The sequence below is a fragment of the Dermacentor albipictus genome, chromosome 3 (genome assembly GCF_038994185.2).
Source record: "Dermacentor albipictus isolate Rhodes 1998 colony chromosome 3, USDA_Dalb.pri_finalv2, whole genome shotgun sequence".
NCBI lineage: Eukaryota > Metazoa > Arthropoda > Arachnida > Ixodida > Ixodidae > Dermacentor > Dermacentor albipictus.
Genome location: NC_091823.1, coordinates 73,769,447 through 73,783,023, shown reverse-complemented (window position 1 = coordinate 73,783,023; position 13,577 = coordinate 73,769,447). Strand labels below are relative to the sequence as shown.

At 48.2% G+C, this 13,577-nt stretch overlaps 1 protein-coding gene across 5 annotated transcripts in view; it reads left to right on the top strand.

Annotated features, from left to right (window-relative positions):
• LOC135900638 (protein croquemort-like) overlaps positions 1-13,577 on the top strand; it is a 204,171-nt gene that overhangs the window by 87,802 nt on the left and 102,792 nt on the right. The window contains exon 1 of one of the 5 annotated variants that reach the window (XM_065430133.1): positions 4,584-4,673. The exons of the other annotated variants lie outside the window; for them this stretch is intronic. Coding sequence (XP_065286205.1) covers positions 4,599-4,673 — 75 coding nt within the window. The 5' untranslated portion in view covers positions 4,584-4,598. Of the gene's footprint in view, positions 1-4,583; positions 4,674-13,577 lie in introns of those variants that run through there. 5 annotated transcript variants of the gene reach the window in all.

Genomic DNA, 13,577 nt, shown 5'->3' with positions numbered 1-13,577 from the left:
GGGGGCATTGACACTAGCGACAGCTGTCCTGATATATGGCGCCCGAAACTCGGTAAATATAGGTTTCTCGCTCGTATGGGGTTTTTTTCGATTTCCTGAACACGGGGCGCCAGGAAGGCGAGTGGACATGCGACTATCCACATTATTTCGGACGCTGTTGGACAGACGTCATTGCTTTGAATTCCGCTATTCGTCCGTACATTTTAGCAACAGAGGCTGGCGATCGGAGGTTGTCACAGGACTGCAGAGTACAGGGTGTTTCAGCGAACACGTTCAAAAATACTTAAAAGTTGCCTGTTGCAGATATCACAATTCTAGTTCGTGAGCTGGTCTACTCGAAGCGGCGGACAGTACTTGCAAAAAAAAAAAATGAGATGCAAAATTGATTAATTAATAAAAAGATGCGCGAATTAAATTTTGAACTAATTACATTATGGTCCATATTGCAATTTACAAATTATAGCCATGAAGTTCGCAAGGTGTCATCTTGAATTTTCAAGATGACACCTGTTTCGAGATATAAATTCCCGAACTTTGCGGAGAAATGATTTGGCCTTCCAGTTAATTTGTTAACAAAACGTCGTTTCATGTACTGAAGCACACAAGTAACTGGAACGCCAATGCATTTCTCCGCAAAGCGAAGTCTTGTGAAGTCCACTGCTAGAATTTGTAAATTGAAATATGGGTCATAAGATGGTTAGCTAAACAGTTAATTAGTGAATTCTCTTTCATTAGACAATTTTGCATTTCAATTTTTTTTGCAAGTGGTGTCCGTCGCTTCGAGTAGACCGGCTGATAAACTAGAATTGAGCTATCTGCCACAGGCAACCTTTCAAAAAATTTGAAAGTGTTCGCTTAAACACCCTGTATAGAGCGAGTGCCGAAGATTCAACTCGCTTGGCTACTGGAACCACCGCGTACTAAATATATTTACAGTGTCGCGCACACACACACACACACACACACACACACACACACACACACACACACACACACACACACACACACACACACACACACACACACACACATATATATATATATATATATATATATATATATATATTGTGTAGCAAGTGTATTTGAGAAATATGTAACCAGTGCAGTCTTTGTCCAATGTTTCGAGTCCACTCCTCGAGCGACAACTCCACCCCTCGAGTTACTGCGCCCGGTGCACCAGAATATTGAAGAGAGATAGAGAAATGGGTCTGTTTCAGTAGCTGATGCTCTTGTAGCAAGACGCCTATTTCTCAGGTTGGTGCTCAGGTTGCTCGCGGTATTCGAATTTTATGACGGTGCACAAAAAGCCCTGCGCGCTTATTAAAGAAGTCGTAGCGCGGAAGTCAATTCCACGTCTAACCTACATGTGGCTGACTTCAGTTTTGGGAAGAGAGAGAGTCGGTCTCCTCAGTCTTTCGACAAGCTGGGCAACCGTCCACTGTGCGAATGTAGGTCCCTATATATAGCCTCGTGAAACGGAAAATTGTCATCCACTCGAGTGTAACACGAAGCTTCAGATACTTCGGTGGGGCACGAAGCTACAAAGGTGTTAGTCCCAGGTTCGATCCCTCTGACCGTTGCGAAGTTTTTCTTCAAAGGCGAAAATTTAATTTTTGAGAAACCCCCTTATGTGTTTCCTTTGTAGCATCGTGATCCAGACGGGCGGATGACTGTTCTCCCTTTCATGAACCTTCCTCAACCTTCCGGGCTTCCGCAGAGCTGATTTGACGTACCACTGGGCTCGATGCAGGCTTGCCCAACAGGGCCTATGTTCACAAAAAAGCACTTACGCTAGAATTGTTCGTAAGAGCGAATGCCAGCCAATCCTGATACTGGACATGTATAGTTAGCGAAGGCGGCCATTGAACGCAGAGAGCACTTTCTTTTTTTTATTGGCCTGGGTTGCCACGCGAAATTATGTCGAAATGAAAAGCACAGCGACTCATTTCATGCACGTGCTGGAACAGCGATTTATGAAATGTATTGTCCCTAAGCCATTGTTCGTATATAGTCCGCAGGTTAGTCGTTTCTTAGCTTCACGCCCCTAAGTACACTTTAAGAACGAAAAGCTTTGTTAATGCGGCCCGAGGCCTCGTATTCATAAAGTACTATTATGCTAGAATCGTTCATAAGAAAGAATTTCACGCTATCCTGCTGCTGGACATATTGTTAGCGACAAAGATCGCTTACGAAAGAAAGGCTTTGTGAATTCAGCCCCAGGTTCCTTCCCTTCCCAACTTTCATTTTGGATTTCTCCATTTTTCTAGACGAGGACATTAGAGTACTCCTACAAAATATTGGACACATGCTTGCAATCTGGAATGACTCCATTTCAATTACAGGCATATCGAAAATCGGGCATATATAGCAACGCAGTATGGTCAGCCTCACAAATAAAGCGTTGTCACGTTCCGGTATAGCGCGTGTGCGAAGTCGGCTGAGATTCCTCCTTCGAAGAGGACAAAACTTCTCCAACCCCATAGGTCTTGGCTCACCGACTCAACCTGCTAGACAATACAGCGCTCTCGGCATGAAAAGATCCTTGGACCATGGCCTATGCGTTCTCGTATGCAAAAAGCCGCAAAAGCCCTTCTGCGTTAGTTGAAGGACACTGGATTGTATGAACGCTTGTGAGAGTGGAGATCCCACCGCGACTGACTGTGAACGACTGACTATTATTTTTCGTTTCTCTCCTTATCTGTTCCTCCCTTTTCTCCCTCCCCAAGTGTAGGGTAGCCAACCGGACACGTCCTTGCTTAACCTCCCCACCTTACCCTCTTCGTCTCTCTCTCTCTCTCTCTGGTCTCCGTTTTGCACGTCGCTGCGGGCCCGCCTGCCTGGTTCGAGAGCGCGTCGTGACCTCCAGACTCGCGCGTAAGTGGCTTCGATGTGCGCTGACGCGCTCACGCAAGCAACAAAGCGTCAGATAAGCCGCCAACGAGAGGGACGGCGGCGTTCCGTCCGCTCAATGTAGAAGGGCACATCGGGTGCAGCACGGTACAGTCTTGGTGCTTGAGGAAATGTAGCCGATTCGTCGCTGTAACGTGACCTGTTTCTTGGTGACTCGGCGTCACTTGGCGCATATATGTGCCATACCGGAGACCCGACCAAAGCGATGCGTTAGTGGAAATTATCTCTTTTTGTTCCTTTTTGAGGCTGAATATATAATAATGATCGACACAGCGGGGGGCGGGGGGGGGGGGGGGGGTATCGCTTTGCTTGCAGTACTCTACACTTTCTTCGTGATGAGTGACGTCATCCTAATAACGCGTCGTCAATGGAATAAATATAAACGTAATTTCGTTTCCGGACACTTAGCAAGCGGCAAGCGCATTGCATAAGTCATACTCGGCTAGTAGGCACCTAAGGGCATAAATGAAAAGTAGGTAAAGAGAAAACCCCCGCGCGAATCGGCAGTTTAATCTGCAGACGCGATAGGAAAATGTTAGCGACGCCCTCAGCGCCACGAGTTGCGCCGAGGCAGTTGATCATTGACTCTTTACTCACTTCGTTTCACGCTATTGCTCCTTTGGTCACAACGTCATCACGCCAAGGAAGTGGTAGTCCATTCATAATTGTTATTTTCTGTAATTCGACACAAACTTGCCGTGACTCCCTGCTATAGCGTCAGTATCGTGCGGCCAGAGGCCACTCAATGTCGTATTCACACTCTCTCCTCGTAGCTTCAGCGATAGATAAAACTTTAGTGCTCTTGCGTCGAATTCCTCACGTTCGTTGAGTGGATGGTGCTTATGCCGATCTATGCGCGTTTATCACCTTGTGACGGCCGCTTTTGCTGGCGCTTGTCGCAGTCGTATGCCTCGAAATGGGGACACGTCTTTGAATCGCTAGAGGCAGCTCGCACTTGACATGTCTCTTGATTCTGTCTGTAAGGCAGCTATCAAAGCTAGCGGCTTATTCGTCTTATCAATTCGTTATTATAAACTGACGTGTACGCTGATGGCTCAGTTACAGCAGGAAGTTCGACATCAGCATTTATCATTCCAGAGTTGCACGAGGAATATCCGTGTCGATTAGGTTATCATTCCCCTTCAGCGACGTCTGAGCTTGTACCCATTTTACTAGCCGTCTGCTTCATCAAAATGTGAAAGGCGCCAAGAAATTGGGTCGTCACCACTGATTATTTGGCGGCTATCACATGCACTGAAGATGCCGTTCCGGGACAAATAGACACACGTGGAACCTACGCTCCATTTAAAGAACTTACTCAAGCTGCAGTGTTAAAACAAATTTTGATATTCCGGTGAGTCGCAAGTCACTGTGGAGTCAAAGGACACGAAATTGCGGATGCGTCGGCAAAATCGTCGCACGAATATTCGGAAAACCGCCTTATTCCCAATGCCCCGCCCTGACACCCTGCGCATATGACGAAGCCTCAAGCTAGAGAACTGTGTGTGTCGAACTGCTCGCGGAGAGCACGAGTGAATCAATATTATGCGCAGCTGACCCACATCTTGAGTACTGGCCATAAACCCTCAGCTTCCACGATGCATCGACGCGATCTTACATCGGCTCCGCCCCGGCACTGCTTACGCAAAGCACTTTTTATTTCGACTTAAGCGTGTGGCCTCTCCAACATGCTCGTGCGGCCACGACGACGAAGGTGTATACCACCTGCCAGTGGACCGCACAGGGACAGCGCATTGAGCAAGGTCTGCGTTTAATTTACTCACATCGGCCTTTTTCACTTGTTGAGGTGTGCATCACAAAGCTGTGAAAGCACTTCAACGCTTATCTGAAGGCGCCGGCATTTGAGACGATTATTGACCCTAACTGCGTTGCTGCTAATTCTATAATTCGTGCATTTAAGGAAACCTCTGTACGCCAGATACGGACTTCGTTTCAATTGAGAACTTCTCGAAATAGACTTTTACTCTTTAATGTGCTAGGTCCTTCTTTCTTTTCATTTAAGTGTTACCTAATGCAAGTACATATATTTACTTTATTTTTTATCATTTAATATCAATCCAGCGTAATGGGGCAGCCGTCGCCAACAGACAACGACAACTCCTCTATATATATTTAACTGAAAAAAAAAAACAGAAAATTTATTATTAACTCGGGCAGCTACAGTTGAATGTTGAAAGTGTGAAGGAAGATTCCTGATGAAAACGGTATTATTTTTTCGTTTAAATTTCTGGCTGCAGGGGCCGAATTCGCAAAGCTTTTTTTTCGTAAGTGATCTTTGCCATTGGCCAGCCGCCTTCACTTAAGTCAGGATTGGCTAAAATTTTGTCTCGCGAACGATCTAAGTGCGCTTTGTGAATGCGGGCCGAGAGGTAATTGCGCGGACTAGGCTACACCACCTCTCCGCGTCACTATAACCAGAGAGAGATACAGATACCAGCCACGATAGATTTTGCTCATATTTGTAGCATCAGTGCGCCGCACCCAAATAAACTTAGGTCGGACTTACAAAGTTCGTCGTCGGTAAGTGCCGTTGGCCATCGGACGTTTGCCTGCGGTCCTCTAATAGTATGCGCGACGTAGATACGATCGGCTGGCAGCTGCTCTTACGAATAGCTCTAGCGTATAAGCATATTGCTGTGAATACCTGCCCTGAATCCTTCAACCAGGAACAGACGTCGCGCGCTGAGACAGCCAGCGAGCGCCAGTTCATGCGTCGCCGACAAGCCTTTCCGAGCGCCGTCTCCAGTCCGCCTAATTGCGGCAGTCAGCAATCACGCCCTATTATGCGAAGCTTATTACGAGGGCTCAACCCAGCTCCTCAGGCGCGGCGGTGTCGCCTTGAAACCACGTGACACCGTGACGTCACGACAGAGGAGAAGTGGCTTTGGCTCAACTCTTGCAAGACGGGCTGGGTGGGAATCGAACCAGGGTCTCCGGAGTGTGGGACGGAGACGCTACCACTGAGCCACGAGTACGATGCTTCAAAGCGGTACAAAAGCGCCTCTAGTGAATGCGGTGTTGCCTTAGAAACGAGCTGTTTCTAAGGCGTGCGTCTCTTGCTCAGGCGCACATTTCGTTGCCGCGCCGAACGCTGCTTTGCTCGACGCTCACCGCGTCCAATGCGGGGCGCGTAGTCGCTGCCCTGTAGCCCATTGTCTTACACCCCTTGGCGGGTCGACGGGAACGCTGTCGCGTTCCACTCTTGAAGGCGAAGCAGTAATGCATGAGTTGTTTCTTCGTCTAGCCGAACCAAATATAGCCAAGCAACAGCAGTTCACCAGGCTAAACAGTGGTTCAACAACTAAAATAAAGGCTAGTATGCTTCGCATCCTGGGCTTAACCTTACCTAAGCCACAGCCATTTTTTATTAACCTCGTTTCCTTTTGACACGTTCGTTCTTTTCTTTTTTTTTTCGCGAGAGCATGAACGAGTAGAGAACTGTACAGACAACGCTCTATGCACGACAGCATGTGCCCGCTTTCGCAAGCACCGGTTTTGCTGCGTTGACAAGAGGAAGGAGGGCAAGGCTTGCTCTCTGCTTCGGTTATGGTTCGCGAATTGTTGTGTCCGCTAACTCTAACGCGCGCGCCGAGTATACTGTGTTTCTCACTAAAACCGTGCATCATTGTCGATGCTCAGCCTGCGTCGACGAATCGCAGGACGAGTTCGGCACGTCGGCTGTGCATGCCATGAGGACCGTTCGGAAGGGAAATACCATGTTCTGCATGAAGGCTGATCCTTCTGTTACAGTTTCCTCAAATGAGATCGGGGCTAATATTGTCTATTACATGCACATGACAAAAACATGAAGCTCGCTTTCTAGCTTTAAAAATGGTGCACACACTATGTCAAACCGACCAAAGAAAGGCAAGGTCGGGATAATGTGAATCTCGAAAATGGAATTGGATAATACAACTTTCGTTAATCTAATTACTATATGTTTTCTTTTCACGCTTCATCAGTGTTCCTATAGATGGACTGCGCTTACTTTATCACCGCGATCAGCAAGTCGTAAGCAGCGATTGATAATAAAGGAATATAGAATCGAGAGTAGAAATCGCAGGGATCATGCACGGACGCCATAGATGGAGATGGAAAAAACTTTATCAACGCCACCATATTACTGTACAACCAGCACTGCAAGAAAGCTACGCGTCATCTCGATTCGTTTATCTCCAGCAGCGTAGTAGAAGCTGCGAATAGGACAATAATATGGCGTATGTGACGTCACGTAAATGCTCCGTAAGCCGGCTATGTCACGTCTGACGCGCTAAAATGCTCGCGAATTCGGAACCATGGCGGAGACCATGTAAATGTTCTATTGCAATTCTTTTCCTTTTTCGCATTGCGAAATTGGTTTAAGTGGATCGGCGTATCATTGGCGGTGCTTGATGGGAAAGGAATGGAATCGAGCTGAAGGATTCTCCAGGTTATAACGCGCCATGGAGCGGCCGTATCTTGTAACGATTTTGTTTCCTTCCCATTTTATTAATTTATTATCACGACAATAGCACACGCGCGGCTTCGCGCTAGTCTATGGCGAAAGACAAAAAGAATGGAAGGCGACAAGAATCGTTGCAAAACGCGGGGACAAATTTGCGAAGCTCTTGCGCCTGACAGCGAGTTGTGATCGGCGTTAAACCGCGTCAAGACCAAACATGGTCGGCAGCCAGGCGTCAGCAAACGGCGAGTGCACGGACTCGATGAAAGGAAATCACGAGGCATTAGATTGAGCGAAACGGGGTAGTGTACGATTCTATAGCCCGCTTCGCTCACCCTAATTAATGTTTCGTGATGTCCGAACTCGGGGCATATCGCATCGACAACGTGGCAAGACGTCGTGCAATTATTACGGACCGCTCTGCGCGTGCAAACATTTTCATTTTTTAAATTAGGCTCTGATTTGATAATGGGCCGTTCACATAAGCTTGAGCGCTTGTGAGGAACTCTGCGACGGAGGGCTCCAACAGAATTAAGACCATTTCAAGCTGAACTCGGTAAGCGTTTCGTTGTGAGAGCCGCTTGTCAGTTACCGGCCACCTATATATGCCAAGTTTATTTTCGGCCTATCCGGTATAGCGCATGAGCTGGGCAAGAATAACGCAACGGTTCCGTTCGAATCATTTTCTTTTGCGCACTTCCGTCAGTGAGGCGCTCCGCTTGCATTATCACCAGGATCGGCTGGTCACGAGCACGGCAGTCGATAGGAAAGGAATCGAATGGGGCGAGGGGGATCCTCGCGTTACACCGACTTCTGCTCTCCGAGCTATCGGGCAGGTTCGTGGTGTCCAACACACAAGGCTATACATCCGGTCACGTTTGTTTTTGCATTCCGCCGCCCGTGGACGTGCTTATACGGCCTCGATGGCCGAGAATCATGCATCGCTCGTTCCATCTTGCTCAGCGGCGGAAAGAAACCGACGCTCAGCCGCGAAGACTAGTCGATCGTTAATTGGACGCCCATTTTTTTAGCCTCCACAACGCAACACGGTTTTAGCGACGCCGAACGTGTATACACGCAGGCTCGAGCGAAGCGAGTTGCGTATTAGCTCCGAGAATTAGGAGTGGCGCCCTCTCGCGAGTGACGTCACGGCCAGGACGCCGCTCGCTCCGGCTCGCTCGGCTGCCGCGCGCGCTCGTTCCCTTCGTGTATGCTTGGGGCATGGGCGGCTCGAGCCGTACGTATTGAAGAATACGTCGGCTTCTTTCAGCTGCCATACCTTAACCACAGTTTCTTCTTCAAAAGCGTGTGAGTCGAGAAACTTTGCGGCTTGGATATCGCAAGCTAAGTAGCGTTAAAGGGTCTACTAGGTTTTGCAATGCATATATGCGCCGTGTCTATGGGTAAATTTTGACTAAAAAAAGAATATCTGCAAATTCAACGCGCGAAGTTGTGTATGATGCTTCGCTAAACATTTAACATTCCTTTAGTATTTAGCTATGAGAGGCATTGCATTTTACGTGGAAGAAAAATTTGGTAATTGGCGTCAACATGTTATCTGATTTTAGAAAGACACTGCCCAGCGAAGCTCTCATCATGATTCCTATTACTCTGGTGTGTTGTTCTATTCAAATATGGCCATTCATTAATGCGCAAAAAAATAGTTAGGCGCGAATTTCTTATGAAAAAGTTTGCTGCTACTTTCATCCCCCTCTGAAACAGGCCTCCAAAAAAACGAATTGCTCATGGCTGCTAACACGACGGCGCGTCATGTAGAGTATTTACATAGTTAATTGCAGTTATACAATATATGAAAGGACAGTGAAATATTTCCACAATAACAATGCAAAACACACTGCGGCATTGAAATAAATAAATGATATACACTTGGTAACATAGACAAAAAAGAGGAACATAGCATACATTATTAATCATTAACAAACGCGCTCTAAAGAGGTGAGTTGAACGTGTAGCACGGAAAAGGGAATATATATTGGTGCATTCCTATTTGTACTCTGTAAATAGCCGTAAGCCTTCATTAACTTTACTTCAAATTTCCGCCGCTTAAAAAAATAAACACGTGAAGAACCGCCTAATGTTGACAAGCAGTTAAAGAAGCAAGTGAGGCGTGTAGAATCTAAGCTCCAGTATTAGTTAAGTCCCCGTGCTACTGCCGAGCGTTTCTGTGAGGAAATGCAAAAATTCGATATTGTACCATGAACTATTCGTCGTGAGCAAACCTGTTTTAGCGGCATAAAATCAACGTAACTGCTGTAGAACTCATATATAGCCAGCTTTCTGAAATACTTGTTGCACCGCGGGAGGTATGGTATCATAACTGGATTCCTATAGGCTATGCTTTTGCGATTGTCTATCCGCGTATGAAAAACCCACGATGGGGTGGTCTGCGTCGCTTCGGCTGGCACTGTAGCGTTGCCTTCGAGAGCTGCATTGTTGTCTAAGAAATTAGCTCTTTGAATAAATGTTCGCAAAGGAAGACGTCGTAAAAATATATTTGAGACGACCACCATAAGTATACAAGCAGAGAGAACGAGGGCGAACAAACGAAAACACCGCAGAAAGCGCCCGGACAACGCCCGAACTGTAGCAGACGACAGGCGCGAGTCCTTGCCCTGACGTCACGCGAGCGGCGCTCGCAGCGCCGCTCGTGTTCGTTCTCGGGGCTAATAGTCTTGCGGGAACGGCGCATGCGCGGAGGCCGCGTAATGGGTCCGACCAGTCATTATGTCCGGCGGGTGTGCACATGTGTATACCGTCGCAGGCGCTAAGCGGTGCGGAGGAGGGGGATCGAGGAGTTGGCCTTCGGTGGCTGCTGGTCACTGACCGCCGCCCGCGAAGAGCGGTTGGGTTCGGGGCCAATATTAGCTTACTCATGCTGAACCTGGAATGCCTGGCCAACGGATGGCCGCCAGATAGGCGCGGCCGAGCGTTCTGTAAGCGCACCTGTGATGCGTATCGCCTCGCACGATTGCCGCGCCGAGGCCGCGCGCCCGTTGTCAAAGTCGCACAGCCTGCGGCCTAAATGTTTTTTTTTTTTACTTGAAACGTTATGCGGTTAAGCTCTTGACAGCTGCTATTTCTATGTGCTATATAGAGATAGAGGACGTCAGTTAAATTGCCGGGTTCCGACGTCCAGAAGCTCCCCAACGAGCTATCAGGTATACGCCATAGTCGACGACTCCGGATTCATTTTGACCGCGTGGAGTTCTTTAACGTGCTATACTGAAGGCGCGGATCGAACACGACCGTTTTGGCATTTCGCCCCCATCGGAATGACGTTGCCGATGGGGGCGCTACTTCGAACGCGCTACCTCGATCGTGCTCAGCAGCAGGACGGCATTGCCACTGAGTCACAGCGGCGGGCAATAGAGAATAGCTATACCGAAACAAAATCTCAGTTGCATTTACGAATTCATGCACGTGGAGAGTTTACTATTGAAATGGCGATGCACCATACTTGTATTCTGTCTTGCAGCAACGCACTGGTGGACATAAGCCGTTCGCGGTGGTTAAAAAAAAGAAAAACAAAAGAGGAAAGGGGGTGGGGTAGAGGTACCGCGGCAAAATAGACTGTGGAATGTCTGCACTTGTGATGGCTATGGAATTGCTCGTGGTTGGCAGGCAGCGCGGCTTTTTTCTAAGAAATCAGGTTGTATAGGTAATCGGTATTCATTATTGCGGTCGTTCAGTTTCGGTGGGAGACTTCGCGTCATTTCGGTGATGAAATCGGTTTAACAAGGCCGACGGCGGTTCCCGCCCGTCTCTGCCCTTTCCTCTCATGGCAAAGCCGCGCCAGTTCTCTCCGCACGGTAACCCTGATTACCAACACGGAAGGGTCCTCTCGGCAATACGCCTATAACGTAGGTCGCCGAGCACGACTTGAATTCCCAAACAAATCCGTTGCTCAACTCACGCGTGCATGCTTACGCACCGCTTTCTCCAGCAACGCGTATAAGTGTATTGGATTTCAATGCGAAGCTTCCACTACCTGAGACGTGCTCTCTCTCTCTCTCTCTCTTTCTTTCTTTCTTTCTTTTTTTTCCATTGTGGCAACGTTACTCTGCACATGACTTGACGGCTGTTTTTCTTGCGTGCGATGGCGCGTACGTGCATTGGACTGCAGCCGCAATATCGGTTGTCTATCTCGACGGCTTTCCTCATCTCCGCAGTTGCGAAAGTGACTGAAGTGCGTCACGCTTACGCTGCAAGAAATTAACCTTATTACGAGCCTACCGCAATAACAACATTGCTTCCGCGTTAGTTAAGCCTGTCGCATGTTTCGAGCGTCGAGAGGAGCTGACAAGAAAAAGCTGGAGTGCTTTAATAAACAAGAAAGAAAGATACAAGCCCGAGTTGAAGTGAACACCCGTGCCGAGATTTTTTTTTCTCCATATTTCCTTGAAACATATCCTTGAAACGGTATCAGTTGGCAGAAGACAGCGAATGTCTGTTTGCTTTCAGCTGCACTTTCTCGGCTGCCGGTTCACCCGTAGTTTCCGACCCCTCCACTTTGTCTGCTCCTTATCGCTGGCTATAGGAGCGCGTGCACTTCGATCGACTTTCCTCCGTATTCGTCTATACACTCGCAAATTGTCGACGCGTTTTTCCCGAAGGCTGCAGACTCTGCGTTTGCGATGCATGCTCTTAATGAAGCAGCGCAAGACAACGGATTCTTTCTGGTTACGCCGTTCGCCTCTTTCGGCATAACGTGGATCGCGGTACACTTAGCGTGCTACACTGAGCCGACTCGACGAGAGAGCGTTCACGGAGGGAAAGATACTGCATCGACTCGTCCTTCATCCGCTCAGAAATCCACCAGGGCCTGTTTGACGTGCTTGCTGTGTGTGTGCGAGCGCACATCACTGCTTGCTCCGTTACTTTTTCATATTATTATTATTTTTTCTTTATTCACGCTTCTCTCTCTCTGACGGTGTTGGGTTGCAAACAAGGTGGTGCCAACGTGGCTGACCCCCTGCCTGCCTCTCCTTTTATTTCTCATTATGCTACACACTACTCCGGCTTATGCATCGTATACTGACCGCGATTCCACGAGCGATTCGACATTTGACGGTTTAGGTATACTGCATTTCAGTTTCTCGCGAGCGAGAACCGTTCGTGCGATGCAAAACGTGACCGCTAGATGTGTCATGGTCGCCCCCGAGTTTACAAAGCTTCGACGACGGCAGACGACTGCACGCCCAACCGCGAAGCCTGACCGTCTGCAGGACAATCACCCGTGGCGAGCTTATTCAAGCCTTTGATAGGACCCTTAAATGCGCTTATTCGGGGGCACTTCCGAACGCGGGCGGGCGCTGAGCCCAGCGGCGGGGGTCGGTTTAGCAAATAAGGACAAGTGAACGCAGGAAACCGAAACGGAGGAAACGGTCGAGCTCTGTTCCTATATATGGGCCGCTTCTCCTGTAGCGAGGAAAAGTCAGCAACAGTCGAACCCCCTGGCGTGTGCGAGAGTGTCGGCTTGCGACGATGAGTCACGAGTAGAGAGATTATACAAATCAGAGCGGAGCCCCAGATTAAGAGTAAGGGTTGGAACGCGGGTTCGACAGAGAGGGGCGGCGGTCCGGGCGCATGCAAACGATTGGTGTCGAGAGGAAGAAGTCAGTCGGTAGAACGTTCGTGCCTATTTGTAAACGTTTACCTTTCTGCAGCTCAAACCTTTCTAGAAGCGCTCCGACGGGCACATCACTCGATGGTGCAAGTTGCGCTGCTCAGGTGGCACACACAGCGACACTGACACGGGTCCGTTAATGTGTTTACGTGCGCCCCCCTAAGCAGCGCGTCCATCAAGTTTGTTCAAGTCCTGTGCTGCCGGTGAAAGGAAATTAATGCTGTAAAACCTCGACGGCGACTCCCCGCATGAATAGTGGTAGTTTGTTTTGTCACACTTAGGTGATATAAATTTAAAAAAAAACGTTTATAGCCAAGCTTTCGCCATTGCTTTAACAAACAGACGCGAAGTCAGAATTGACAAATATCTGCTGGTCCTTCGTCGTCGAGTTGAGCGTATGTTAAAAGGGAAGCATTCGCACGCGAGGCGTACTGGGGCTGTATTTCTTGATAATGTTTTTCTTTTTTTGCATTTTACATCCTTCTTGACCTTTATCATTGGTCACTCAGCGGCATGGATGATAAAAGATATGAATAGAATCGGGTGATAAAAACCCTT